Here is a 26,986-nt window from a genome sequence, read left to right as displayed (position 1 = left end):
CGCCTACCGTTGCCAACGGTAGAAGAGGCACCTACAGTAGACCCAGTGGAGATGTTCCACTCTACCATAGTGGAATGTCTACCAGTAACAAATTCTGCCATTGAAAGGGAAATGAGAAATTACCCAACTCTCTCATGGGTCTACGATTTAACAGTGAAGGGATGGCCAGCACATGGCGAACCACTGTTGCCAGCATTCTCGCAAAGAAGAGAACAGCTGTCAGTGTGCCGAGGAACCTTGATGTGTGGATCCAGAGTGGTGATTCCACCCAAACTCCAGGATAAAGTGCTAAAGGAGCTTCACGAGGGGCATCTGGGTGGAGTGAAAATGAAGAACCTAGCCAGGCCGTTTGTATGGTGGCCAGATATCGATGGAGACATCGAAGAAATGACCAAGAGCTGCCTAGGATGCCAGAAGGTCCAAAACGCTCCACCACAAGCCCCTCTACATCCATGGGAGTGGCCCTCATCTCCATGGCAAAGGGTACACATCGACTTTGCTGGTCCATTTATGGACTCAATGTTCTTAATCGCGGTTGATGCACACTCCAAGTGGTCGGAAGTAATAAAGATGCCCTCCACCACCACGGAAAAAACCATCACAGTATTAAGGACCATATTTGCCAGGAATGGGCTGCCTGAACAGATCTGTTCTGATAATGGACCGCAATTTGTGTCCGAAGAATTCAGGAAGTTCTTAAAAAACAATGGGGTTAAGCACTACACGTCCACCCCATACCATCCCGCCACCAATGGATTGGCTGAAAGGTTTGTCCAGACTTTCAAGAAGGCCATAAAGGTCATGGGTAATGAAGACATAAAACTTCAGCATAAGGTAGATAACTTCTTGTTTGCATACAGGAATGCAACACATATGGTTACAAACCAAACTCCCGCCATGATGTTCTTCAATAGAAGCCTAAGATGCCGGCTGGATTTGATCAAGCCAAACATCAGAAGGGACGTGGAGAACCGGCAATTTCAAGGCATGAATGAAAGGCCAACTAGAACCTTCCAGATAGGTCAACAGGTTTTGGCCCGGGACTACCGTACCGAGAAATGGCAGCCTGGAACTATTTGCACACGACTAGGACCGCTGATGTATACCGTGGACATTGGAGAAAGCATAATAAGGCGCCATGCTGACCAGATCATAGAGTCATCCGAAAAGGGACAACCTACACCACAACTCTATACGCCTAATGATGAAGTAGAGATACCCATAGTATCTACCTCCGATCCGGTGATACTGGAACCAGATGAACCCGACACTGGCATTCAAGCCGAATCAGCCTTGCCAAAAGAACCTACTACACCACCAGAAACTACTACACCACCGAGGCGTTATCCGGACCGAGTCAGGAAGCCTCCAGAGAGACTGACTTATAATTGATTAACTGCAGCAATGTGTAGATTATTGTTCTTGTAACATGTAATTAATGATTACTTAAAATATTATGTACTGATTGGCTAAAAGGGGAGGAATTGTAGTGTATGTGCCTTTAAGAGCCCCCTGTGTACTGTAATGCCGGTAATGGCCACTCGGGCTATATAAGCCTGTATATTGTGTTGTATCAGTTAGTTCACTTCCAGACTTTGTTCAGTAAACACCTGTGAAACTAACTCCTGCCTTCAGTGTCTCTATTAACACACGGATACAACAATTACATGAGTTGCTGTGTCAGGGCAAGGACTGGGCGTGGACGCAGGAGTGCGAAGCTGCATTCAAGAAAGCCAAAGCAGCTTTGACTGACCCCAGAGTGTTGACGCACTTTGACCCGTCGTTGCAGATTCAGCTGGCCTGTGACGCGTCGCCTTATGGCGTCGGCGCGGTCGTGTCCCACATCTTTCCCTCAGGCGAAGAGAAGCCGATTGCATTCGCGTCAAGGTCCCTGAGCAAGGCGGAAGTGAAATACCCGCAGATCAAAAAAGAGGCTTTGGGCATCATCTTTGGAATCAAAAAGTTCCATCACTACTTGTTCGGAAGGAAATTCACCTTGCTGACGGATCATCGTCCTCTGACATCGATCTTTGGTCCACACACAGGAATACCCTCCCTGGCAGCGTGCAGGATGCAGCGCTGGAAGCTGATGTTAAGCGCTCACAATTACAACATCAAATACCGGAGGTCAGCAGCACATGGCAATGCGGATGGATTGTCAAGACTTCCGCTGCCTGTGCCCTCTGAAGGCTGTGAGCAGAAGATTTTCTACTTTGACATGGTGAGCAATGCCCCTGTCACGGCCCGGCAGGTCAAGAAAGAGACCAGAGTGGACCCTCCACTGTCCAAGGTGCTGGATCGGGTGATGCGAGGAGACGGATCATGGGTGTCAGATGCACCACCTGAGCTCCTACCTTACCTGTCAAGAGGGAAGGAGTTGTCTGTCATGTCAGGATGCCTCCTTTGGGGCATGCGAGTGATCATACCACCAAAGCTGCGGAAACATGTCCTCAACGAGCTGCACTCAGGACATTGTGGTATTGTCTGGATGAAGGAGCTGGCATGAAGCTACTTCTGGTGGCCCGGTCTGGATCATGAAATTGAAGTTGAAGCGAAATCATGCCCATCATGCGAGACAACCAGGGATACGCCAAGAGTAGTGCCACTGCATCCATGGGAATGGCCGGCGACACCGTGGCAACGGATCCATCTGGACTTCGCGGGACCAGTGGAAGGAGCGATGTTCCTGGTCGTGGTGGACTCCCATTCCAAATGGCCGGAGGTTGCAGTAATGTCCACTACCGCTATGGAGAAAACCATCGAGACTCTGAGAGAGATGTTCGGGTGATTTGGTCTGCCGGAGCAGATCGTAACCGACAATGGAACACAGTTCACATCCCAGGAGATGGAGGAATTCCTCAAGAGCAATGGAATCCAGCACACATTTTCCGCGCCTTATCATCCATCCATGAATGGATTGGCGGAGAGATTTGTCAGGACGCTGAAACGCGCGTTGAAAGCGGCAAGAAGTGATGCTCCTCTAAAGCAGCGCCTGAATGCTTTCTTGCTGAAATACCGAAACACGCCTCATGCTACGACTGGAGCATCTCCTGCTTACCTACTCATGGGAAGGCAGCTACGGACACGCCTTGACCTGCTGAGACCAACGTCCACAGAAACAGTGGTGCACGCCAATCAGCAGGATCAAGTCAGCAGACGAGCTCAGAGGTCCAAAGAACGACACTTTTTGGTGGGGGGCAAAGTCCTCGCACGTAAATACACCACCCCGGAGCGGTGGGTCCCAGCTACGGTCATTCAAAAGACGGGCCCCGTTTCATACCGAGTCCGCACCGGAGACGACCGAACATGGAAACGGCATGTAGACCAGTTACTGCCAAGACAGTCGCCACAGGTAACCCAAGAAACAGAGGATCAAGGACCTGCTGGGGGCTCCAGCAGGGACTGGTCGTCCGACCCTGAGACGGTGGCACCATCCACTCTTGTGCCATCGAAGGAGGAAGCCACGCCTGCAGGGTCACGGGAGAGCCAGCCAGAGCCTGCTCCTGACACTAGGCGTTACCCCCAAAGAGAAAGGCAGCCTCCAGAGTGCCTTAGTTACAGTTAGTGCTAACCTGTGTGCATGGGGCAGAATAATCCCCAGGGTTAGCGGAATGTAGAGGCAGTCTACCCTCTCTTCCAAAGTTATAGTCATTTTCAGTTATTCTGTTTTGTGGACATTCTATTTTAAGGGGGAGGAAATATGTTGTGTATTTTGAATGTGAATTAGAATTGTCCCACATGGGATACCGTAGTGCATTGAGTGAACAAGCACATTGTAAATAAAATGGCCGTTAACTAAACTCTCCACCCCAGAGTCCTTCTTAATTGTTATATAGGTAAGGGTATAAAACCCCTTGAGACACAAGAAAACTCCCATATCTAATAGGGGAACAGAGAAAATGTGTAACTTTAGCGGCAAACTATGTTACAGCCTGCTATAAGCAGAGGGACAACCAGTGATCATTAAATCTAAGAAAAGATTATATGTATATTATAGGTGTGTACATTTATGTATACATGGGTATACTTGCCTATACAATGTATGTCTAGATCTGCGTTTATGTGTTCAATCATACATGTTTTTCTGTGCTTTGGCAACATAAGATGTATCTTGTCATGCCAATAAAGCAATTTGAATTGAATTGAATTGAGTAGGCGTGCGAGAGAGAGAGAGAGTGGGCGTGCGAGAGAGGGAGAGCGAGAGGGAGAGCGAGTGGGCGTGCGAGAGGGAGAGCGAGTGGGCGTGCGAGAGGGAGAGCGAGTGGGCGTGCGAGAGGGAGAGCGAGTGGGCGTGCGAGAGGGAGAGCGAGTGGGCGTGCGAGAGGGAGAGCGAGTGGGCGTGCGAGAGGGAGAGCGAGTGGGCGTGCGAGAGGGAGAGCGAGTGGGCGTGCGAGAGGGAGAGCGAGTGGGCGTGCGAGAGGGAGAGCGAGTGGGCGTGCGAGAGGGAGAGCGAGTGGGCGTGCGAGAGGGAGAGCGAGTGGGCGTGCGAGAGGGAGAGCGAGTGGGCGTGCGAGAGGGAGAGCGAGTGGGCGTGCGAGAGGGAGAGCGAGTGGGCGTGCGAGAGGGAGAGCGAGTGGGCGTGCGAGGGAGAGCGAGTGGGCGTGCGAGGGAGAGCGAGTGGGCGTGCGAGGGAGAGCGCGGGGGCGAGGGAGAGCGCGGGGGCGAGGGAGAGAGCGGGGGCGAGGGAGAGAGCGGGGGCGAGGGAGAGAGCGGGGGCGAGGGAGAGAGCGGGGGCGAGGGAGAGAGCGGGGGCGATGGAGTGAGCGGGGGCGAGGGAGTGAGCGGGGGCGAGGGAGAGAGCGGGGGCGAGGGAGAGAGCGGGGGCGAGGGAGAGAGCGAAAGAGGCGGGGTGAGAGAGAAAGCGGGGGGGTGAGAGAGAGAGAGAGAGTGGGTCAGAGAGAGAGGGAGTGGGTGTGCGGGAGAGTGGGTGTGCGAGAGAGAGAGGGAGTGGGTGTGCAAGAGAGAGAGAGAGCGCATGTGAGAGAGACAGAGCGAGTGGCTGTGCGAGAGAGAGATTGGGTGTGCGAGAGAGCGGGTGTGCGAGAGAGCGGGTGTGCGAGAGAGCGGGTGTGCGAGAGAGAGAGAGAGAGTGGGTGTGCGAGAGAGAGAGAGTGGGTGTGCGAGAGAGTGAGAGAGAGGGTGTGCGAGAGAGAGAGAGAGGGTGTGCGAGAGAGAGAGAGAGAGAGAGGGTGTGCGAGAGAGAGTGGGTGTGCGAGAGAGAGAGAGAGTGGGTGTGCGAGAGAGAGAGAGAGAGAGTGGGTGTGCGAGAGAGAGAGAGAGTGGGTGTGCGAGAGAGAGAGTGGGTGCGGGAGAGAGAGAGTGGGTGCGCGAGAGAGAGAGTGGGTGCGCGAGAGAGAGAGTGGGTGCGCGAGAGAGAGAGTGGGTGCGCGAGAGAGAGAGTGGGTGCGCGAGAGAGAGAGTGGGTGAGAGAGAGAGAGAGTGGGTGTGCGAGAGAGAGAGAGAGTGAGAGAGTGGGTGTGTGAGAGAGAGAGAGAAAGTGGGGGTTCGAGAGAGAGAGTGGGTGTGCGAGAGAGATTGGGTGTGCGAGAGAGAGAGAGAGTGGGTGTGCGAGAGAGAGAGAGAGAGAGTGGGTGTGCGAGAGAGAGAGTGGGTGTGCGAGAGAGAGTGGATGTGCAAGAGCGAGAGAGAGGGTGTGCGAGAGAGAGGGAGTGGGTGTGCGAGAGAGAGAGAGAGTGGGTGTGCGAGAGAGTGGGTGTGCGAGAGTGAGAGAGTGAGTGGGTGTGCGAGAGAGAGAGAGAGAGAGAGAGAGTGGGTGTGCGAGAGAGAGAGGGTGAGCCAGCGAGAGAGAGCGAGACAGAAAGAGAGAGAGTGGGTGTGCGAGGGAGAGAGTGGGTGTGCGAGGGAGAGAGTGGGTGTGCGAGAGAGAGAGAGTGGGTGTGCGAGAGAGAGAGAGTGGGTGTGCGAGAGAGAGAGAGTGGGTGTGCGAGAGAGAGAGAGTGGGTGTGCAAAAGAGAGAGAGTGGGTGTGCGAGAGAGAGAGTGGGTGTGCGAGAGAGAGAGTGGGTGTGCGAGAGAGTGGGTGTGCGAGAGAGAGTGAGTGGGTGTGTGAGAGAGAGAGAGAGTGGGTGTGCAAGAGAGAGTGGGTGAGCCAGCGAGAGAGAAAGAGAGAGAGAGAGTGGATGTGCGAGAGAGAGAGAGAGAGTGGGTGTGCGAGAGAGAGAGAGTGGGTGTGCGAGAGAGAGAGAGTGGGTGTGTGAGAGAGAGAGTGGGTGTGCGAGAGAGAGAGTGTGTGGGTGTGCGAGAGAAAGAGTGGGTGTGCGAGAGGGAGCGCGAGTGGGTGTGCGAGAGAGAGCGCGAGTGGGTGTGCGAGAGAGTGGGTGTGCGAGAGAGAGAGTCAGTGTGCGAGAGGGAGAGTGGGTGTGCGAGTGAGAGAGAGTGGGTGTGCGAGTGAGAGAGAGTGGGTGTGCGAGAGAGAGAGTGGCTGTGTGGGAGAGAGAGGGTGGGTGTGCGAGAAAGAGAGAGAGTGGGTGTGCGAGAGGGAGAGAGGGTGTGCGAGAGGGAGAGAGGGTGTGCGAGAGAGAGTGAGAGAGAGAGAGAGAGAGAGGGTGTGCAAGAGAGAGAGAGAGTGGGTGTGCGAGAGAGACTGGGTGTGCGAGCGAGAGAGTGTGGGTGTGCGAGAGAGAGAGAGAGTGGGTGTGCGAGAGAGAGTGGGTGTGCGAGAGAGAGAGAGAGAGTGGGTGTGCGAGAGAGAGTCAGAGTGGGTATGCGAGCGAGAGTGGGTGTGCGAGAGTGGATGTGTGAGAGAGAGAGAGAGAGTGGCTGTGTGAGAGAGAGAGAGTGGGTGTGCGAAAGAGAGAGAGGGTGTGCGAGAGAGAGAGGGTGTGCGAGAGATAATGGGTGTGCGAGAGATAATGGGTGTGCGAGAGAGAGAGGGAGTGGGTGTGCGAGAGAGAGAGAGAGAGAGAGTGGGTGTGTGAGAGCGAGAGAGAGAGGGTGTGCGAGAGAGTGATGGTGTGCGAGAGAGAGTGGGTGTGCGAGAGAGTGGGTGCGCGAGAAAGAGAAAGGACTCATAACGCCCATATACAAAAGTGGGGATAAAGTTGACCCAAATAACTATCGAGGCATCTGTGTAAACAGTAACCTGGGGAAGGTTTTCTGTAGTATCATAAACAAAAGACTTATAAACTTCCTTGAGGAGCACAATGTCTTGAGTAAAAGCCAAATTGGATTCCTGCCAAACTATAGAACATCAGATCATATCTTCACCCTACAGACCCTAATTGACAAACACGTTCATCAAAACAAAAGCAAAATCTACGCATGCTTTATAGATTTCCAGAAGGCTTTCGATTCCATCTGGCACGATGGTCTATTCCTGAAACTTATCGAAAGCGGGGTAGGGGGAAAAACATATGGGCCTAGAAATTCATTGGCGCCACTTTTGGGGCGCTAAAGTGGGGTGTCCGCTAAAGTTTGCGGCCGCCGCCAAATCGATGTCACTTCTCCGATATTCATTAGCTTCGCCCTAGGAGTTCGGGCGAGCGCTAAAACTGCTGCTGGACGCCTCTCTTTGGGCGCTAAGCCGGAGGTGGTGATCGATAGCGCCGAGGCCGGGCGCAGCGCAGGTGCGGCCATCTCGTGATTGACAGCAGACACCCTGGCGCCGGCCAGCTCTTAAGGGGGAAGGGTCGACTGTGTCTGCTGCCACGCCCTGGATAGTGGAGCCCTCCAGCTAGGCCTGAACACTGCTGCTGGACCCAAATAGCGCCTGAAGACATGGAGAAGGCCCGTGAACGTGCGCAGCGCTTCTCAGAGCGTGATCTGAGTGTGCTGATTGCTGCTGTGGAGAAGAGGCGCCATGTTTTGTACCCGGACAATGGCAAGAAGGCGACGGTCCGCGTCTACAGGAGAGCCTGGAGGCATGTCGCCACCAAGCTGTCAGCCAACAGCGACGTCCCCAGGAGCGGTGCCCAATGCCGCAAAAAGTTAAATGACCTCACACGCATTGTCAGGGTGAGTACCCTTTCCAGTGACCTCCTCATCCTTGCATGTGCACCTCACATTATGGGCAAAGAGACCTGAAAGCTCTAATGGCCAGCCTTCATCCAGCAGCTATGGGACAGGCATGAGCATCAATTGCACATTCTGCACTTAACACACTGGCCAAGCTATTCCACCATGGGAGGCATTGCACACCAGATCATGGCGACACACTGGCCAGGCTATTCCACCATGGGAGGCAGTGCACACCAGATCATGGCGACACACTGGCCAGGCTATTCCACCATGGGAGGCAGTGCACACAAGATCACGGCGACACACGGGCCAAGCTATTCCACCATGGGAGGCAGTGCACACAAGATCACGGCGACACACTGTACTTAGAGGCCGTCCTTTCCCTTGCAGGCCAAGCTGGCGAATAATCGCAAGAGCCGGACTGCGACCGGGGGAGGCCGACCCCATATCCAGCCACTCACCGACCTGCAACATCGCGTGGAGCGCCTCATGGGTGGCCGGGTGATTGGGCCCGTTGCATGTGGAGATGCCGACCCTGTTCTGGGCAGCAATGGTAAGGACATCACCTTTTGCACCTCTCTCGTCCCACTTGCGCATCAGATCTACATCCTTTGCCACTGTCCGACTAATGCGCTGAATGCCACCACTCATGCATCCCGCACTGACGCCCTCTCCTCACTCTAAAGCTACTCTTGTGCCTTCCTGCTTTCAGATGGTGAAGAGGAGGTCCCTGAACTTGCCAGTGACAGACCCTCCGAAGAGGAGCAGGAGGAGGAGCAAGAGGAAGGCGGCCCATCAGGGGAACCCTCAGCCGCGGCAACTAAAATGGCCGTCATTCTCGGCCTTCGTCAAAAACAAACATCACATCATCGGCCTTCAAAAAACAAACATCCAATTCTCGGCCTCAAGAAACAAACACAAATGGCCACACATTCGACTATTTGGCCCGCTAGGGCGATGCCTTGGCCATCTTTGGGTGGCCCCTGCCTGCCCTGCTGCTCTGCCTCAAAGTAAGGCCATTGGCTGCTGCAAGGCTGGGGGCAGGCTCCTGAGGGGCACATGTCGTGACGGCAGATGCCCTTGGGGGTTGGCCAAGTCGAGGTCTGGCCGTCGAGCGGGCGGCTGTTGATTGCTGCAGCTGTGGCTGGCCAGCATCAGTCGCTGCAGCAGCTCCTGGCAGCTCCACTGGGGGACTGGCAGTGGCGGCTGGAGGAATGGCGGCAAGCTGGAGGATGGCAGGCGCTCGCTGGTCGCCTGAGACACTGGCACTCGCCCGGGCCAGCACTGCAGCATGCGCACCAATCTGCCGAGGGACAGACCGCTGTGCTGCTGCAGCGCGGCGGGTGCCCTGGCGATGCCTGGCTGACACAGCGAGTGTGGCAGCAGTGACTGCCCGCGTTGCCCTGTTCTGTGACCGCATCAGAGCAGCCAGTGACTGGACGGCACCACTGATCACCTGGCCAGTCGCTGACAGAGCTGCCCCGAATTCCGCCCGACTCGCTGCCTGATCTGCCCGGTATTCCGCCCGACTGGTGGCCTCTGAGGGCCCGAACTCGGCCACGCTCCGAGAGAGGGAATCGATGGACTCAGGCAACCGTGCCACTGCCGCCATGAGCTCTGTGTGCCGGCGCTCCGAGTCCGCAGACAAGTCTTCGAGGCGTTCCATCTCCTCGGCGAAGAGCATCTCCTGACTGGAGGCCGGACTCTCCCTCTGGGGAGAAGGTCGCCGAGCTGGCCGACCCTTCCTGCGTTGCTGGAGGCCGCTGGGCCCAGCAATTGGACTCCCCTCCGACGCTTCCCCCCTCTGGGGAGAAGGCCGCCGTGTTTGAGTGTTTTTTGGGGGTTTCGTCTGTTTTTGGTTTTCATGTGGGAACGGCCCAGAGTTTGTACAATAAACCATTTTATTTATTCACATTGTCCATGTTTGATCTTTGAAGTGTTTGTTGCCTTAACCGGCTGAGGGCTTGCGGAGCGGCTGCAATCATGTTCTATCCTTGGCACAAGCCATTCCCTGACAGGGGGCCTAGAAGTGACGTTCAATAAGCCGTCGACGGGCGGCCCTTGGACCTTGTGCCTCCCTCCTGGGCTGGTACTCCTCGTCCTCGTCGTCCTCATGCTCCTCCTCCTGAGGTGGTGGTCCAACGTGAGGTGGCAGTGCCTGAGTCCTGCGGATAGCCAGGTTGTGCAGCATGCAGCAAACGACGACGAATTGGGAGACTCGATCCTGCGAATACTGGAGGGCTCCCCTGGAGCGATCGAGACAGCGGAACCGTTGCTTGAGCACGCCGATTGTTTGTTCTATGAGGTTCCTCGTCGCTTGATGGCTCTCGTTGTATGCCTCTTCAGCAGGATAGCCTTTGTCCCCGATAAGCCATCCTCTTGGGGGAGGCTGTGCCTGGAACATGTCAGCCACAGTTGTCTGTCGCAGGATAAAGGCATCGTGGCTGTTGCCTGGAAAGCGGGCATTGACAGCTAGGATGCGCTGCCTGTGGTCACACACCAGCTGTACATTGAGGGAATGGTAGCCCTTCCGGTTGCGGTAATCCTCGGCATGCTCAAGAGGTGCCCGCAAAGCCACATGCGTGCAGTCAATGGCGCCCTGCACCATGGGGAAGCCCGCTATTCTTGCAAACCCCACTGCACGCTGCTGCTGCTTGTCCAGGGTCATGGGGAAGGAGATGAATTGATGTCTCCTTCTGAAAAGGGCTTCGGTCACCTGGCGGATGCAGCAATGCACGGCGAACTGGGAGATGTTAGCGATGTCCCCAGTAGCGGATTGGAAGGAGCCGGTGGCATAGAAGTTGAGAGCCACCGTCACCTTCACTGCCACCGACAGAGACGTCCTGCGCATCAGCTGTGGCTGCAGATCTCTCTGAAGCAGCCGGCAGATGTCTGCAACCACCTCCCTTCGGAATCGCAGCCTAACACACATCGCGGCAGACATGGTCAGATAGGAGGTCTGCTGGCGGTATACCCTGCGTGGGTAAGGCCTCAGTTGGCGACACCTGTTGCCCCCTCTGCGTCTAGCCAGGGCTGCCACTCTCTCACGGCGTCTGTAAGCCCTTCTGGCATAAGGCTGAAATTCAGCGTTGCCACCCAATGCAGCCCCCATTATATGCTGGCAAACACTGAGCTCTGAATGAAGGCAAAGATAATTGGTAAGCTCTGGCCTGAGCCAAAAATACCTGTCCAAGTGTTGGTCCAAACCAGTAAACTCTCCTCCTTGGTCTCTGTCCAAAAAACCGTTGCACAAGAGTGAATGCTGCAAAATGGCTGGCCTTTATACTGCTGGGTAAGTGCCCTTTAATTTGCGCTCCCCGCGGCCCGGCTGGGCTGTGTACCGTTCCACTTCACAGTCGCTCGGGCCGCCCGGCGCACAATGGGCCGGCGCGAGTGAAGTTCCGGTTCGGGGCGCACAAAAGGCGTTGCACTAGCAAATGACGCCATGATGTGCGCGCGCAGCAGGGCGCGCTAAGACTTTGCGCCGGCGCTAAATGTGTACTGAAGTTGGGGCGAGGTGCAGATCGCGCTGCGCCCGGCCGCTAAGCGCCTAGCGCTCGAAATCTACTCCTCCTAAGGCGCTAACGGCTGCCGTGCCCAACTGAATTTCTAGGCCATGATGTTATTAAATCAATGTATAGAAACAACAAATGTGCAGTTAAAATTGGAGACAAACAAACAAAATACTTCCCACAGGGGCGGGGGGTGACGCAGGGCTTGCCAATCTCACTGACACTCTTTAATATTTACATAAATGAACTGGCAAAACTTCTTGAACAATCTACAGCACCCGGCCTCACTCTATATGAATCCAAGGTTAAATTCCTCCTCTATGCAGACGACCTGGTTCTGCTGTCACCAACTAAGGAGGGTCTACAGCAGAACCTGGATCTGCTGGAGTCGTTCTGTCAGACCTGGGCCCTGACAATAAACCCCCAAAAAACTAAAGTCCTTGTGTTCCAGCAAAGATCCAGACATCAGGGACCCAAAATATATCTCACACTAGGAACAACTAAAATCGAACAAACCACTAACTACACATACTTGGGCATAAAAATCAGCTCTACGGGAAATTTCAAACTAGCTGTGAATGAACTAAAAGAGAAAGCTAGAAGGGCTTTCTATGCCATTAAAAGATCAACCCAAATAGAAATCCCAATTAGCATTTGGCTCAAAATGTTCAAATCAGTAATTGAACCAATTGCACTCTATGGCAGTGAGGTGTGGGGACCGCTAACACAACAAGAATTTGCAAAATGGGACAAACACCCAATTGAGATCCTACATGCAGAATTCTGTAAAAGTATCCTCCGGACTCAAAGGAAAACTGTAAACAATGCATGCAGGGCAGAACTAGGCCAATATCCATTAATAATTACTATCCAAAAAAGAGCCACCAAATTTTGGAAACACCTAAAAATGAGCAACCCCCACTGCTATCATTACGAAGCCTTGAAATGCCAAGAGAGGACCATAAAGAAGAACACCCTCAGTCAACTAGTCCTGGGACTCAGTGAAGCAACCACTAACACTACTAACAATAACCAGCCCCAGGACAGTGACATCGTAGCACAGAGAATTCGACCCAACACAATTGTCACTAAGCAAAAGGAAAAATACCTGTCATATTGGGCAGAAACAACAAAAACCCAAAGCAAACTCAATTGCTACTTGGCCCTAAACAGACAATACAACATGGCTGATTACCTGACCATGGTAAAGGATAGCAAACTGAGAAAAACCTTGACAAGGTACAGACTTAGCGAACATAGCCTGGCGATCGAAAAAGGCAGACACAGGCAGACCAGGCTGCCAAGAGAGGACAGGATATGCTCTCACTGCAGTCAGGGAGTGGTGGAGACAGAGATGCACTTCCTCACAGCTTGTGGAAAATATCAGGGCATCAGGGAGAATTTCTACCAAAAATTCTCACAAATATGCCCTGAATTCAGAAATTTGAATGACGACCAAAAACTCCCATACCTACTAGGGGAAGAGAGAAACTGTGTAACACTAGTGGCACACTATGTTACAGCTTGCCATAAACAGAGGGACAACCAGTAAACCTAAGAAAAGAGTATATACAAATTATACGAAAGTATATTTATACACTCAGGGATATATCTGTTTATACACTGTACGAATAGATCTGCGTTTATGTGTTCAACCATAAATGTATTTCGATGCTTTGGCAACATAAGATGTACCTTATCATGCCAATAAAGCGATTTGAATTGAAAATTGAATTGAATTGAATTGAGTGGGTGTGCAAGAGACAGAGAGAGTGGGTGTGCGAGAGAGATAGAGAGTGGGTGTGCGAGAGACAGAGAGAGAGAGGGTGGGTGTGCGAGAGAGAGAGAGAGTGGGTGTGCGAGAGAGAGAGAGTGGGTGTGCGAGAGACAGTGGGTGTGCGAGAGAGAGAGTGGGTGTGCGAGAGAGAGAGTGGGTGTGCGAGAGAGTGAGAGTGGGTGTGCGAGAGAGAGATTGGGTGAGCGAGAGAGTGAGAGTGGGTGTGCGAGAGAGTGGGTGTGCGAGAGAGAGTGGGTGTGCGAGAGAGTGAGAGTGGGTGTGCGAGAGAGAGAGAGAGTGGGTGTGCGAGAGAGAGAGAGTGGGTGTGCGAGAGAGAGAGAGAGTGGGTGTGCGAGAGAGAGAGAGTGGGTGTGCGAGAGAGAGAGAGTGGGTGTGCGAGAGAGAGAGAGAGTGTGGGTGTGCGAGAGAGAGAGTGGGTGCGCGAGAGAGAGAGTGGGTGCGCGAGAGAGAGAGTGGGTGCGCGAGAGAGAGAGTGGGTGCGCGAGAGAGAGAGTGGGTGCGCGAGAGAGAGAGTGGGTGCGCGAGAGAGAGAGAGTGGGTGCGCGAGAGAGAGAGTGGGTGCGCGAGAGAGAGAGAGTGGGTGCGCGAGAGAGAGAGTGGGTGCGCGAGAGAGAGAGTGGGTGCGCGAGAGAGAGAGTGGGTGCGCGAGAGAGAGAGTGGGTGCGCGAGAGAGAGAGTGGGTGCGCGAGAGAGAGAGTGGGTGCGCGAGAGAGAGTGAGTGGGTGCGCGAGAGAGAGAGTGGGTGCGCGAGAGAGAGAGTGGGTGCGCGAGAGAGAGAGTGGGTGCGCGAGAGAGAGAGTGGGTGCGCGAGAGAGAGAGTGGGTGCGCGAGAGAGAGAGTGGGTGCGCGAGAGAGTGGGTGCGCGAGAGAGAGAGTGGGTGCGCGAGAGAGAGAGTGGGTGCGCGAGAGAGAGAGTGGGTGCGCGAGAGAGAGAGTGGGTGCGCGAGAGAGAGAGAGTGGGTGCGCGAGAGAGAGAGTGGGTGCGCGAGAGAGAGAGTGGGTGCGCGAGAGAGAGAGTGGGTGCGCGAGAGAGAGAGTGGGTGCGCGAGAGAGAGAGTGGGTGCGCGAGAGAGAGTGGGTGTGCGAGAGAGTGGGTGTGCGAGAGAGTGGGTGTGCGAGAGAGAGAGTGGGTGTGCGAGAGAGAGAGTGGGTGTGCGAGAGAGAGAGTGGGTGTGCGAGAGAGAGAGTGGGTGTGCGAGAGAGAGAGTGGGTGTGCGAGAGAGAGTGTGGGTGTGCGAGAGAGAGAGTGGGTGTGCGAGAGAGAGAGTGGGTGTGCGAGAGAGAGAGTGGGTGTGCGAGAGAGAGAGAGTGGGTGTGCTAGAGAGAGAGTGGGTGTGCGAGAGAGAGAGTGGGTGTGCGAGAGAGAGAGTGGGTGTGCGAGAGAGAGAGTGGGTGTGCGAGAGAGAGAGTGGGTGTGCGAGAGAGAGAGTGGGTGTGCGAGAGAGAGAGTGGGTGTGCGAGAGAGAGAGTGGGTGTGCGAGAGAGAGAGTGGGTGTGCGAGAGAGAGAGAGAGTGGGTGTACGAGAGAGAGAGAGGGTGTGCGAGAGAGAGAGAGTGTGCGAGCGAGAGGGAGAGAGAGAGAGAGAGAGTGGGTGTGCGAGAGAGAGAGAGAGTGGGTGTGTGAGAGAGAGAGTGGGTGTGCGAGAGAGAGTGGGTGTGCGAGACAGAGTGGGTGTGAGAGAGAGAGTGGGTGTGTGAGAGAGAGAGTGTGTGTGCGAGAGAAAGAGTGGGTGTGCGAGAGAGAGTTGGTGTGCGAGAGAGAGAGTGGGTGTGCGAGAGAGAGTGGGTGTGCGAGAGAGTGAGTGGGTGTGCGAGAGAGAGAGAATGGGTGTGCGAGAGTGTGGGTGTGCGAGGGTGTGGGTGTGCGAGAGAGAGAGTGGGTGTGCGAGAGAGAGAGGGGGTGTGCGAGAGAAAAAGTGGGTGTGCGAGAGAGAGAGAGAGTGGGTGTGCGAGAGAGAGAGAGTGGGTGTGCGAGAGAGAGTAAGTGGGTGTGCGAGAGAGAGTAAGTCGGTGTGCGAGAGAGAGAGAGTTGGTGTGCGAGAGAGAGAGAGTGGGTGTGCAAGAGAGAGAGTGGGTGTGCGAGAGAGAGTGGGTGTGCGAGAGAGAGAGTGTGTGGGTGTGCGAGAGAGAGAGTGGGTGTGCGAGAGAGAGAGTGGGTGTGCGAGAGAGAAAGTGGGTGTGCGAGAGAGTGGGTGTGCGAGAGAGAGTGGGTGTACGAGAGAGAGTGGGTGTACGAGAGAGAGTGGGTGTGCGAGAGAGAGCGTGTGTGCAAGAGAGAGCGAGAGAGAGAGCGCGAGCGGGTGTGCGAGAGAGAGAGAGCGCGAGCGGGTGTGCGAGAGAGAGAGCGCGAGCGGGTGTGCGAGAGAGCGCGCGAGCGGGTGTGCGAGAGAGAGCGCGAGCGGGTGTGCCAGAGAGCGCGCGAGCGGGTGTGCCAGAGAGCGCGCGAGCAGCTGTGCCAGAGAGCGCGCGAGCGGGTGTGCCAGAGAGAGCGCGAGCGGGTGTGCCAGAGAGAGCGCGAGCGGGTGTGCCAGAGAGAGCGCGAGCGGGTGTGCCAGAGAGAGCGTGAGCGGGTGTGCCAGAGAGCGCGCGAGCGGGTGTGCCAGAGAGCGCGCGAGCGGGTGTGCCAGAGAGCGCGCGAGCGGGTGTGCCAGAGAGCGTGCGAGCGGGTGTGCCAGAGAGCGCGCGAGCGGGTGTGCCAGAGAGCGCGAGCGGGTGTGCGAGAGAGAGCGCGCGAGCGGGTGTGCAAGAGAGAGTGCGCGTGAGCGGGTGTGCGAGAGAGAGCGCGAGCTGGTGTGCGAGAGAGAGAGCACGAGCGGGTGTGCGAGAGAGAGAGCGCGAGCGGGTGTGCGAGATAGAGAGCGTGAGCGGGTGTGCGAGATAGAGAGCGTGAGCGGGTGTGCGAGAGAGAGAGAGCGCGAGCGGGTGTGCGAGAGAGTGGGTGTGAGAGAGAGAGAGTGGGTGTGAGAGAGAGAGAGTGGGTGTGAGAGAGAGCGATTGGGTGTGAGAGAGAGTGGGTGTGAGAGGGAGAGTGGGTGTGAGAGAGAGACAGTGGGTGACAGAGAGAGAGAGTGGGTGAGGGAGAGGGTGAGGGCGCAAGTGGGTGTGTGAGAGAGCGCGCGCGAGTGGGCGCGCGGGAGAGCGCGCGAGCGGGCGTGTGGGAGAGCGAGCGAGTGCGAGAGAGAGAGAGAGCGGATGAGAGAGAGAGAGTGGGTGTGAGAGAAAGAGTGGGTGTGAGAGAAAGAGAGAGTGGGTGTGAGAGAAAGAGAGAGAGTGGGTGAGAGAGAGAGAGAGTGTGGGTGAGAGAGAGAGAGAGAGAGAGTGGGTGTGAGAGAGAGTGGGTGTGAGAGAAAGAGGGTGGGTGAGAGAGAGAGAGTGGGTGTGAGAGAGAGAGTGGGTGTGAGAGAGAGAGAGTGGGTGTGAGAGAGCGTGAGAGTGTGGATGTGAGAGAGAGAGTGGGTGAGAGAGAGAGAGAGAGAGAGAGAGAGAGAGAGAGAGAGAGAGAGTGAGAGCATGGGTGTGAGAGAGAGGGCGATAGAGAAAGACGGGGTGTGTGAGGGTGTGAGAGTGAGACAGTGGGTGAGAGAAAGTGCGAGAGCGCGAGTGGGTGAGAGAGAGAGAGTGGGTGAGAGAGAGCGAGCGGGTGTGCGAGAGAGAGCGAGCGAGTGTGCGAGAGAGAGCGAGCGGGTGTGCGAGAGAGCGGGCGAGCGGGTGTGCGAGAGCGGGCGAGAGAGAGAGAGAGAGCGGGCGTGCGAGAGGGAGCGAGCGGGTGTGCGAGAGAGAGCGAGAGAGAGAGCAAGTGAGAGTGTGGATGTGAGAGAGAGAGGGAGAGAGAGAGAGAGAGAGAGAGTGGGAGTGAGAGAGAGAGTGGGTGTGAGAGAGAGAGAGAGAGTGGGGGTGAGAGAGAGAGAGAGAGGGTGTGTGAGAGAGAGAGAGGGTGTGTGAGAGAGACAGAGAGAGGGTGGGTGTGTGAGAGTGGGTGTGAGAGAGAGAGGGTGGGTGTGAGAGAGAGGGTGGGTGTGTGACAGAGAGAGAGTGGGTGTGAGAGAGTGAGTGGGTGTGAGAGAGAGTGGGTGTGTGAGAGAGACAGAGAGAGGGTGGGTGTGTGAGAGAGAGAGTGGGTGTGTGAGAGAGACAGAGAGAGGGTGGGTGTGTGAGAGAGAGAGAGGGTGTGTGAGAGAGACAGAGAGAGGGTGGGTGTGTGAGAGAGAGAGTGGGTGTGTGAGAGAGACAGAGAGAGGGTGGGTGTGTGAGAGAGAGAGAGGGTGTGTGAGAGAGACAGAGAGAGGGTGGGTGATGGGAAAAACACACAATAGAAGCCCTACATGCAGAATTTTGCCGAAGCATCCTTCGCACCCAAAGGAAAACACCAACAAATGCATGCAGAGCCGAACTAGGCAGATACCCACTGATAATAAACATCCAAAAACGAGCACTAAACTTCCTAAATCACCTCAAATCTAGCTCCCCAGACACCCTTCATTTTAAAGCCTTCCAGACCCAAGAGCTAAACCCAGAAAAGAGTCCCCTGAGTCAGCTGCTACTGAAACTAAGTACTCCTACTCAGCCGGACCCTGACCAGTCCCAGACCAACACAGTGAACCAAATCATTAAACAATGCAAAGAAACCTACCTGGAACATTGGAACAAAATAACCAAAAGCCAAAGCAGATTAGAATGTTACCGGGCCCTAAAAAGAGAATATAAACTGGCAGACTATCTCTCGACCATCAGAGACACAAAACAGAGACAGACCCTCACCAGGTACAGACTAAGCGACCACCAACTGGCAATTGAAAAAGGGAGATACAAGAAATCCTGGCAGCCTAGAGAGAATAGAATATGCGATCAATGTCTGACCGGCGAGGTTGAAACAGAAATGCATTTCCTCCTAAAATGCAAAAAATTCAACACATCAAGAAACATATTATTTAACAAGCTCAGCCAAACAACCCCAGATTTCAAGGATTTGGATGACCTGTCAAAATTAAGATTAGTCCTGGGAGAAGGAGACAGACCATACCTTGGCGCCAAATATGTAACAACATGTCACAACCTGAGGACTGTTTAAAATTAATACTGAATGTACCCAATGATGTACAAAGACTGTTTAAATTAATATTGTTTAAAAGTAATATTGTATGTACCCAACAAGGGTCAAAATTGTTTGACACCTACAGAATGTTGGAAAACTGTACTTTTTTGTTGTGTAAGCTTTGGCAATATGGTTCTCTGTAAACTTTCATGCCAATAAAGCATTTGAATTGTGAATTGTGTGTGAGAGAGACAGAGAGAGGGTGGGTGTGTGAGAGAGAGAGAGGGTGTGTGAGAGAGACAGAGAGAGGGTGGGTGTGTGAGAGAGAGAGAGTGGGTGTGTGAGAGAGAGAGAGGGTGTGAGAGAGAGAGAGTGTGGGTGTGAGAGAGTGGGTGTGTGAGAGAGAGAGTGGGTGTGAGAGAGAGAGAGTGGGTGTGTGAGAGAGAGAGTGGGTGTGTGAGACAGAGAGTGGGTGTGTGAGACAGAGAGTGTGGGTGTGTGAGAGAGAGTGGGTGTGAGAGAGAGAGTGGGTGTGTGAGAGAGTGGGTGTGTGAGAGAGAGAGAGAGAGAGAGAGGGTGTGTGAGAGAGAGAGTGTGGGTGTGTGAGAGAGAGTGGGTGTGGAGAGAGTGGGTGTGTGAGAGAGAGGGTGTGAGAGAGAGAGGGTGTGAGAGAGAGAGCGTGGGTGTGTGAGAGAGAGCGTGGGTGTGTGAGAGAGAGAGTGGGTGTGTGAGAGAGTGGGTGTGAGAGAGAGAGGGTGTGAGAGAGAGAGGGTGGGTGTGTGAGAGAGACAGAGCGGGTGTGTGAGAGAGTGAGAGAGAGCTGAAGAGGTAAGAAAACATCAATGTTTGTTTGTGCTCCAACTGTTGGTGGGACTGCACCAACCTGCTCAGCAGGCTTCACTCACTCATTTCCCAACCCATAATAGAAATAAAAACTTGATTTCAAAACGCACTAAAACAGAAACACATTTTAAAAAGAACCTTTTGGTGTAAATATGCCAAATTAATTTGATTTTTGTTTTACCAGCGAGATGGTTTTCTCCTTGATATCAATTGATCTTTGTGTGATGTTACAAATGTATTCCATACCAGACAGAATTCTAACCTAATTTTCCTTGATTTGACTTAATACCTGTAGTTGGTTTGGTAGATTGCTGAAAGTAAAGGGTTATATTGATCATCTTTAACTCTCAGAGATGTTCTGACATTTTTTTCTTATGTAGCTGAAGTATATGGGATAATGCTGCATCAGTACTCACTGGATTAAAATACAGTGGGGTAATTTTGACTTTGGGCAATAGTATAAAATGGGCGATATCGATTCAGCCGCCCATTCTATATCTCTCCTTATTTTCATTTCCATTGAAGGAGACCAGAAGGGTGCGCTCAGACAGGAATTGTTCAGTTCGATCAAGGTACATTCAGGGAAGGATACAATCTAGTCCATGAAGCAGTGAGTTGTGAGATCTGTAGAAAGAACTCTGGAAAAATTAAGCTAAGCAATAAGGCAGCATGGTGTGGAGGGGAGAGCAAGTTCTAACCAAACAATGAGCAAGCACAAAACTGCTATACCTATAGAAAGAGATCTCATATGTGCAAATGAAGTTTGCGGCCTGTGGGTGCACATTCCCTGGAACAGTACAGCTTGGTCAGGATGCACTGATGTATGACATGCATAAGGGGATATCTCAATCGATTAGGCAATTCAATCCATTCAATTTAGTCCATTTTACTTTGAGTAGAGTAAGGGAAACAACTACCTGAAGAGTATTGTGCTACCAACCGGGAAGAAGTTTGACAGCAGGTATTTTGGAATAAAACATTATAGTGACGATTGGAGATGAAAATATTTACATTGTGTCACAGAACTCAAGATGCAAGAGTTGGAAGATCTGGTTTACTGTTGAAATGGATTTGGTGTCTTGAAAGAAAAAAAAGACTTGCATTTATATAGCACTTTTCACGACCTCAGGATGTCCCAATGTGCTTTACAGTTAATGAAGTACCTTTGAAGTGTCGTCACTCTTGTAATGTAGGGGACACGGCAGTCAAATTGCGCACAGGAAGGTCCCACAAACAGAAATGTAATAATGACAATATAATCTGTTTCAGTGATGTTTGTTGAGGAATAAATGTTGGCCAGGACACACAGAATTATATAGCACAGAAGGAGGCCATTCAGCCAATCGTGCTTGTGCCGGCTCTTTGAAAGAGCTATCCAATTAGTCCTAGTCCCCTGCCCTTTCCCCAGAGACCTGCAATTTTTTCCCCTTCAAGTATTTATCCAATTCCCTTTCAAAAGTTACTATTGAATCTGCTTCCACCACCCTTTCAGGCAGTGCATTCCAGATCATAACTTGATACATGAACAAAATTCTCATCTCGCCTCTGGTTCTTTTGCCAATTACCTTAAAACTGTGCTCTCTGGTTACCCACCCTTCTGCCACTGGAAACAGTTTCTCCTCATTTATTCTGTCAAAATCCTTCATGATTTTGAACACCTCTATTGAAACATCCCTTAACTTTCTCTGCTCTAAGGAGAACAACCCCAGCTTCACTACTCGCTCCATGTCTCTGAAGTCCCGCATCCCTGGTACCATTCTATTAATTCTCCTCTGCATCCTCTCTCAAGCTTTGATATCCTTCCTAAAGTGTGGTGCCCAGATCTATAAAGGATAAGCATAACTTCCTTACTTTTGTACTCTAAGGCCCCAATATTTATGGGGTGATAGGGATGGAGCAGAGGTGCATGTTTGCAGCCAGGAAACCCGGAAATGCTGGGAACATGGAATTAACAGCAGTACCTCATTAGCACTTTTTTAACCCCATTTCCCACCTGGCAGCCGGCCAGATTAAGAACGATCCCTGGCAATTGGAAACGATCGGGGCATGGTTGCGGGAGGGCTTGGATTTCAACAGCGAGGAGGGAGGGAGGGAGGGAAAGATTGGAGCATAGGTCGTGGGGGTGTCTGAAGATTATGGGGAGGGAGGCAGATTGCGGCATCAGGTTTGATTGAAGGGCCAGGGGGAAGCACTCCTGCTCTTCCTGACCCACAAGCTGTGCTCGAAAAATAATTTACCTGCTGGATCTGGCAGCTCCTGCCTCCCTTTAGCTGCCAGGTTTCCTGAGCCCTGGGAAACCTGGCTCACAGCCGTTAAATTCAAATGGCTCCCAAAATATGAGGAACAGAGCCTCATTTAAATATTATAATTATGGACCTGCCTTTCCAGAACGAGTTACTCAGGAGCCCCCAAGCCCACCACGGTTAAACCGGATGTAGGCTCAGCCACGGCGCATTGGAGTTGGTTTTCACATATTTACCAATTAACCCCTCCCCCGCCCACTGTGGGATAATCTGCTGTGCCTCTGTTTATAAAGCCATGGGTCCCATTTGCATTTTTAACAGCCTTCTCAACTTGTCCTGCCACCGTCAGAGACTTATGTACATACACCCCCTGGTATGTCTGTTCCTGCACACCCTTTAAAATTGTACCATTTAGTTTATCTTGTCTCTCCTCATTCTTTCTACCAAATGCATCACTTTGGACTTCTTTTCATTAAACTGCATCTGCCATGTGTCTGCCCATTTCAGCAGTCTGTCTATATCCTCCTGAAGTCTGTTACAACATTTCCAAGTTTTGTGTCATCTACAAACTTTGAAATTATGCCCTGTATACCCAAGTCCAGGTCATTAGTATATTTCAAAAAGAGCAGTGGTCCTAATACCGACCCCTGCGACCGCACTATATACTACCCGACAGTCTGAAAAACAACCGTTCACCGCTACTCTCTACTTTCTGTCTCATAGCCAATTTTGTATCCATGCTGCCAGTGCCCCATCAATTCCATGGGCTTCAATTTTGCTAATATTGTTTCTTAAAATAATGCCATGGGATCTTTTAAGTCCACCGGAGAAGGTGGGCGGAGCCTTGGTTTAACATCTCATCCGAAAGACAGCACCTCTGACAGTGCAGCATTCCCTCAGCACTGTACTGGAGTACCAGCCTAGATTTTGTGCTCACTTCTCTGGCGTGGGACTTGAATCTACAACCTTCTGACTCAGAGGCGAGAGTGCTACCACAGAGCCATGGTTGACACCTTGATTTCCAACCCCCCTTCTGAAGTACCTTGGGACGTTAAAGGTGCTATATAAATGGATTCTGAAATTTGGATTGGATGAAACATCAAAAAGATCCAAAATCTTACACTGTTTTGAATTTACAGTCTAACCTCAGTTACAGTACATTCTGTAGGACTGAAAGTCTTAAGCCCTTTCATGTGTATTTAGTATAGTAACTTAGTTGTTAATCTGCTGACATTATGTGCAGTATGTACATGAGACTTTTTTTTTTTACATGGGGTGAAATTCCAATCAAAATTTATTTGAAGTAGAAACACCACTGACTTTCTAGCTAACCATTTATAATTTACCAATGGAAATTATGACTAAAAATCCAGTTTTCGACTAAAGCCCAACTCATTAATTATCCCCAGATCATCGTTAAGGCAATTGTTGGTCGAACAGGAGGCCTGCAATGAAATATTAAGGCTTTAGTTATTCCCTTCCCCCTTTCATTTCATACCCGATGAAGGGACCCCATTGTATCTTAAACTGAAAGTATGTGTGAGTAAAAAAAATCCACTTAGAAATCAAGCTGGATAAACGGTCCCACACTTACTGCAACCAAGATTCTTTGAGGGAATGGAAAACAAAAACAAATCATGCAGGTTTAGAGGCGATAGAGAAACATAATTTTATGAAAATCTGAGCATTGTTTCATAGTGAAAGCTTTGGCAGACACACAATGGGCTGGAGAAAGGGTTAGTATCGAACAAGGACTTTGCATTTCTCCACTTACCTGTTTGAGATAAGGAGTATCCATAGCGATAGAAACCGTCAACATCTTGGTGTTTTCTGTAGTCTATTGACCTCAGTGATTGGCTTCTGGAATTATAGCGTCCATATGCTATGGCAAGGCAATGGCTTGTGTAAATAACCTTTGCTTTCATTTTAAGCATATTAAGGATTACAGTTTTACATTGCAAATCACTTAAAGCAGAAGAATTGATAGATTAGGGCAGGCCTTCTCCCCAATTTAAGGCCACAGCATTTAAAAATAAATACAGTATTTTACCCTGGCTAACACTGATTTCAAAACCGTCTCCAAAAATTAAACGTGAAGTTGCTCTGTGTTTCCTTAAATTGAAAAAAAAAATCTTCTTTACCAAAGACAATTGGACCCTTGTCTTTATGGCAAGACTATTGACAACTGAAGGCTTACGTGTCTGAAAAGAAGTAAGTGCAGTTAACTTCCAGAATTGATCGTAACTATGCGAAGCCCAATTCTGGTTTGAGCCAATTGTTCAGATTGAGGGGCAGCTAGCATTGAGGCCTAGTTCAGGCTCCCAGCATTTGCAGTATTTTACTTTTTAACTTGCGAATTGGTGCCATATTCAGGCCCAATGGATACTGCTGGGACATGCAGAGGAAGAGGACGTGTTCGGTTAAGACTATATGCTAGCTGTTTCACAGATCACATATATGCTGGACAAGGTACAAGAAAATGCTTCTCTTACGGGTGATCCCTCTGATGTCTCTGGCCTCCAACCCGTCTCCTTCTATTGCAATTTTTCTCCTCTATTTTACCAATACTATTCTCCTAACTTTCTTCATCTAAGTTCAACATATGCCATCTTATATGTTCTCCTCCTTCCTACTCCACACTGTTTTGGAAAAAAAAACTGTACACTATCCCACCCGAACTTATTAATTCCCAGAACCTCAAAACAGAGCCCTTTAACCCCCTCAGTCTTACTTTCCCCATACAGCCTTCAGCACTTTAAAGCCCTAGTTTGGTATTACCTATTCACGGCTTCCTGATTTAGTTTGACATTTCTTTTGCTCTTTTCAAGCTCAGTATTATCCTGCACAATGAATCTTGCCTCTTCACCTTGGGTTCTCAATGAAAAAAAATGGTGGTTCATTATCCTCTCACAAGCCCTGATTTCATTGCGGCAAGCAAAACAGAACATAATCATGTCAACAAAACATGCCGTGTTTTGTAATAACAACAGAAAATGCTGGAAACACTCAGCAGGACAGGCAGCATCATAGAGAGAGAAAGAGAGTAAACATTTCAGGTCGATGACCCTTCATCAGAACTGGAAGCGGTTAGAGAAGTAACAGATTTTTAAGCAAGTGTGGGGCAGGGACAGGGAGGTGGGGAGGAAAGAATGAAGGGAAGGTCTATGATAGGCTGGAAGGCAGGAGAGATTAAAAGACAAAAGGGATGAATGTGCAAGGCAAAAGGAGATGGTAATGGGACAAGTTAAGAAACAAAAGATGACTCTGGATGAGGTGTAAATGGCAACGGCAGAATCATCAACAGCTGCCATGTGAGAAATAAAGGGAAAGGAAAAATATAGGGGCTGAGGTTATGGTCTGAAATTGTTGAACTCGATGTTGAGTCCAGAGGCTGTAAAGTGCCTAATCGAAAGATGAGGTGCTGTTCCTCGAGCTTCGTTGGACCAGTGTAAGAGGCCGAGGGCGGACGGTTCCAACGAAGCTCAACAATTTCAGCCTTTCATCTCGGCCCCTATATTCTACCAGTGCCATTTACACCTCATCTGGAGTCATCTTTTGTTTCTTAACTTGTCCCATTACCATCTCCTTTTGCCTTGCACATTCATCCCTTTTGTCTTTTAATCTCTCCTGGCTTTCAGCCTATCATAGACCTTCCCTTTGTTCTTTCCTCCCCTCCTCCCTGTCACTGCCCCGACATTTGCTTAAAAACCTGTTACTTCTCTAACCTTTTCCAGTTCTGAAGAAGGGTCATCGACCTGAAATGCTAACTCTGTTTCTCTCTCTACGACGCTACCTGACCGGCTGAGTGTTTCCAGCATTTTCTGATGTTATTTCAGATTTCCAGTATCCGCAGTATTTTGCTATTGTGCTGTGTTTTGTTGTGGGCTTCTAACATCAATAAGAAGGTGGGTGAAACCTTAATTGATGCACAAGCTCCTACTCTGCTTATTCTTTCCCAGGATCTCTATCCTGTGAGAATCCTTGCCTTTTACAGCGTTTCTTTCCTCCTACAACCTTCAGGCTTTTAAAACTAAGCTTGGTATCACCTACTTCATTATTTATTTATTTTATCAAACTTGAAGTCAAAAACTTCTCAGCACTATTACTAACTGATTATATTCTATGAATAGAACACTATTATGATCTAAAAACGTTGGTGCAAAGCAAACTTTTAAGCTTATAAGAAGAGGCTGGGTGTCATCATCGGTTAGTCTCATATACCTAATAGCTACAGAGGGTGCCATGTAAAATCAGTTTAAGTTGCTTCAATCCAGTACTTAGACATGGGATTTCAGCAGGAAATTACCCAAAATGTCTTGCTGATTACCCAATGTTTAGCACTAGCTGGAACTAAATTGACAATTTCACTCAGAAGCCATGAAGATGGCTGGTGTGGCAAAATGAAACATCACACTGGGGAGTAATGGGCAGTACCCTCTACAATCGGGAAGGGAGTAATTAAGAATTTTAGGAACAGGAGTAGGTCATTCAACCCCTCGAGCCTGTTCCGCCATTCAATGAGATCATGGTTGATCTGTATCTTAACTCCATCCACCCTCCTTGGCTCCATATCCCTTGCCCTTGGCTAGCAAAAATCTATCGATCTCCAATTTTAAATTATTAATTGAGGTAGTATCTACTGCTTTTTGTGGGTGAGAACTCCACACTTCTACCACCCATTGCATGAAGAAGTGTTTTTCAACTTCTCTCCTGAATGGCCTGGCTCTGATTTTAAGGTTATGTCCCCTTATCCTTAACTCCCCCACCAGTAGAAAAAGTTTCTATCTACCCTCACAATTCCTTTCAAAATCCTAAAACCTCAATCAAATCACCCTTTAACCTTCTATATTCCAGGGAATACAAACCTATTTTGTGTAATCTCTCCTCATAATCTAACCCTTTGAGCCCCGGTAACATTCTGGTGAGTCTGCGCTGCACTCCTTCCAAGGCCAATATATCCTTTCTAAGGTGCAGTACCTAGAACTGTACACAGTACTCCAGATGTGGGCTAACCAGGGCTTTGTACAGCTAATAGCAAAACTTTTTCCCCTTTATATTCTAGCCCTCTAGTTATAAAGACTAATATTCTATTAGCCTTTTTGATTATTTTTCGCACCTGACGACTACATTTTAGTGATCTGTGTACATAGACCCCTAAATCTCTTTGGACCACCACTGTTCCTAGCTTTTCACCATTTAAAAAATACTCGGATGTATTTGCTTTGGTCCAAAATGGATGACTTCACATTTATCTGTGTTGAAATTCACCTGCCACAGTATTGCCTACTCATTTAATCCATCAATGTCTTTTTGTATTTTTATGCTCCCGTCTACATTACTTACTATGCCACCAATCTTTGTCGTCATCAAACTTGGAAATATGGCTCTGTATTGTGTTATCCAAGTCATTAATAAATATAGTGAATAGCTGAGGCCCCAGCACAGATCCTTGGTCACTTCCTTCCAATTCGAGTAAATACCCATTATCCCTGCTCTCTGTCTTCTGCCACCTAACCAATCTCCTAAACTGGTCAATAATTTGCCTTCAATTCTATGAGCTTGAATTTTAGCTAACAGTCTCT

The 26,986-nt window shown here is 50.9% G+C and overlaps 1 protein-coding gene across 7 annotated transcripts in view; it reads right to left on the bottom strand.

Annotated features, from left to right (window-relative positions):
- Nucleotides 1-26,986, bottom strand: part of adgrb1a (adhesion G protein-coupled receptor B1a) — a 658,584-nt gene that overhangs the window by 455,027 nt on the left and 176,571 nt on the right. For all 7 annotated transcript variants that reach the window (XM_085992449.1, XM_085992450.1, XM_085992451.1 and 4 more), the window contains exon 3: nt 23,179-23,286. In XM_085992449.1, coding sequence (XP_085848575.1) covers nt 23,179-23,286 — 108 coding nt within the window. The remainder of the gene's footprint in view (nt 1-23,178; nt 23,287-26,986) is intronic.

The sequence above is a fragment of the Somniosus microcephalus genome, chromosome 7 (assembly GCF_052327205.1).
Source record: "Somniosus microcephalus isolate GS21.2 chromosome 7, FLI_Smic_1.0, whole genome shotgun sequence".
Taxonomy (NCBI): Eukaryota; Metazoa; Chordata; class Chondrichthyes; order Squaliformes; family Somniosidae; genus Somniosus; species Somniosus microcephalus.
Note: the sequence above shows the minus strand (reverse complement) of the source record. Positions and strands in the feature narration are given on the sequence as shown.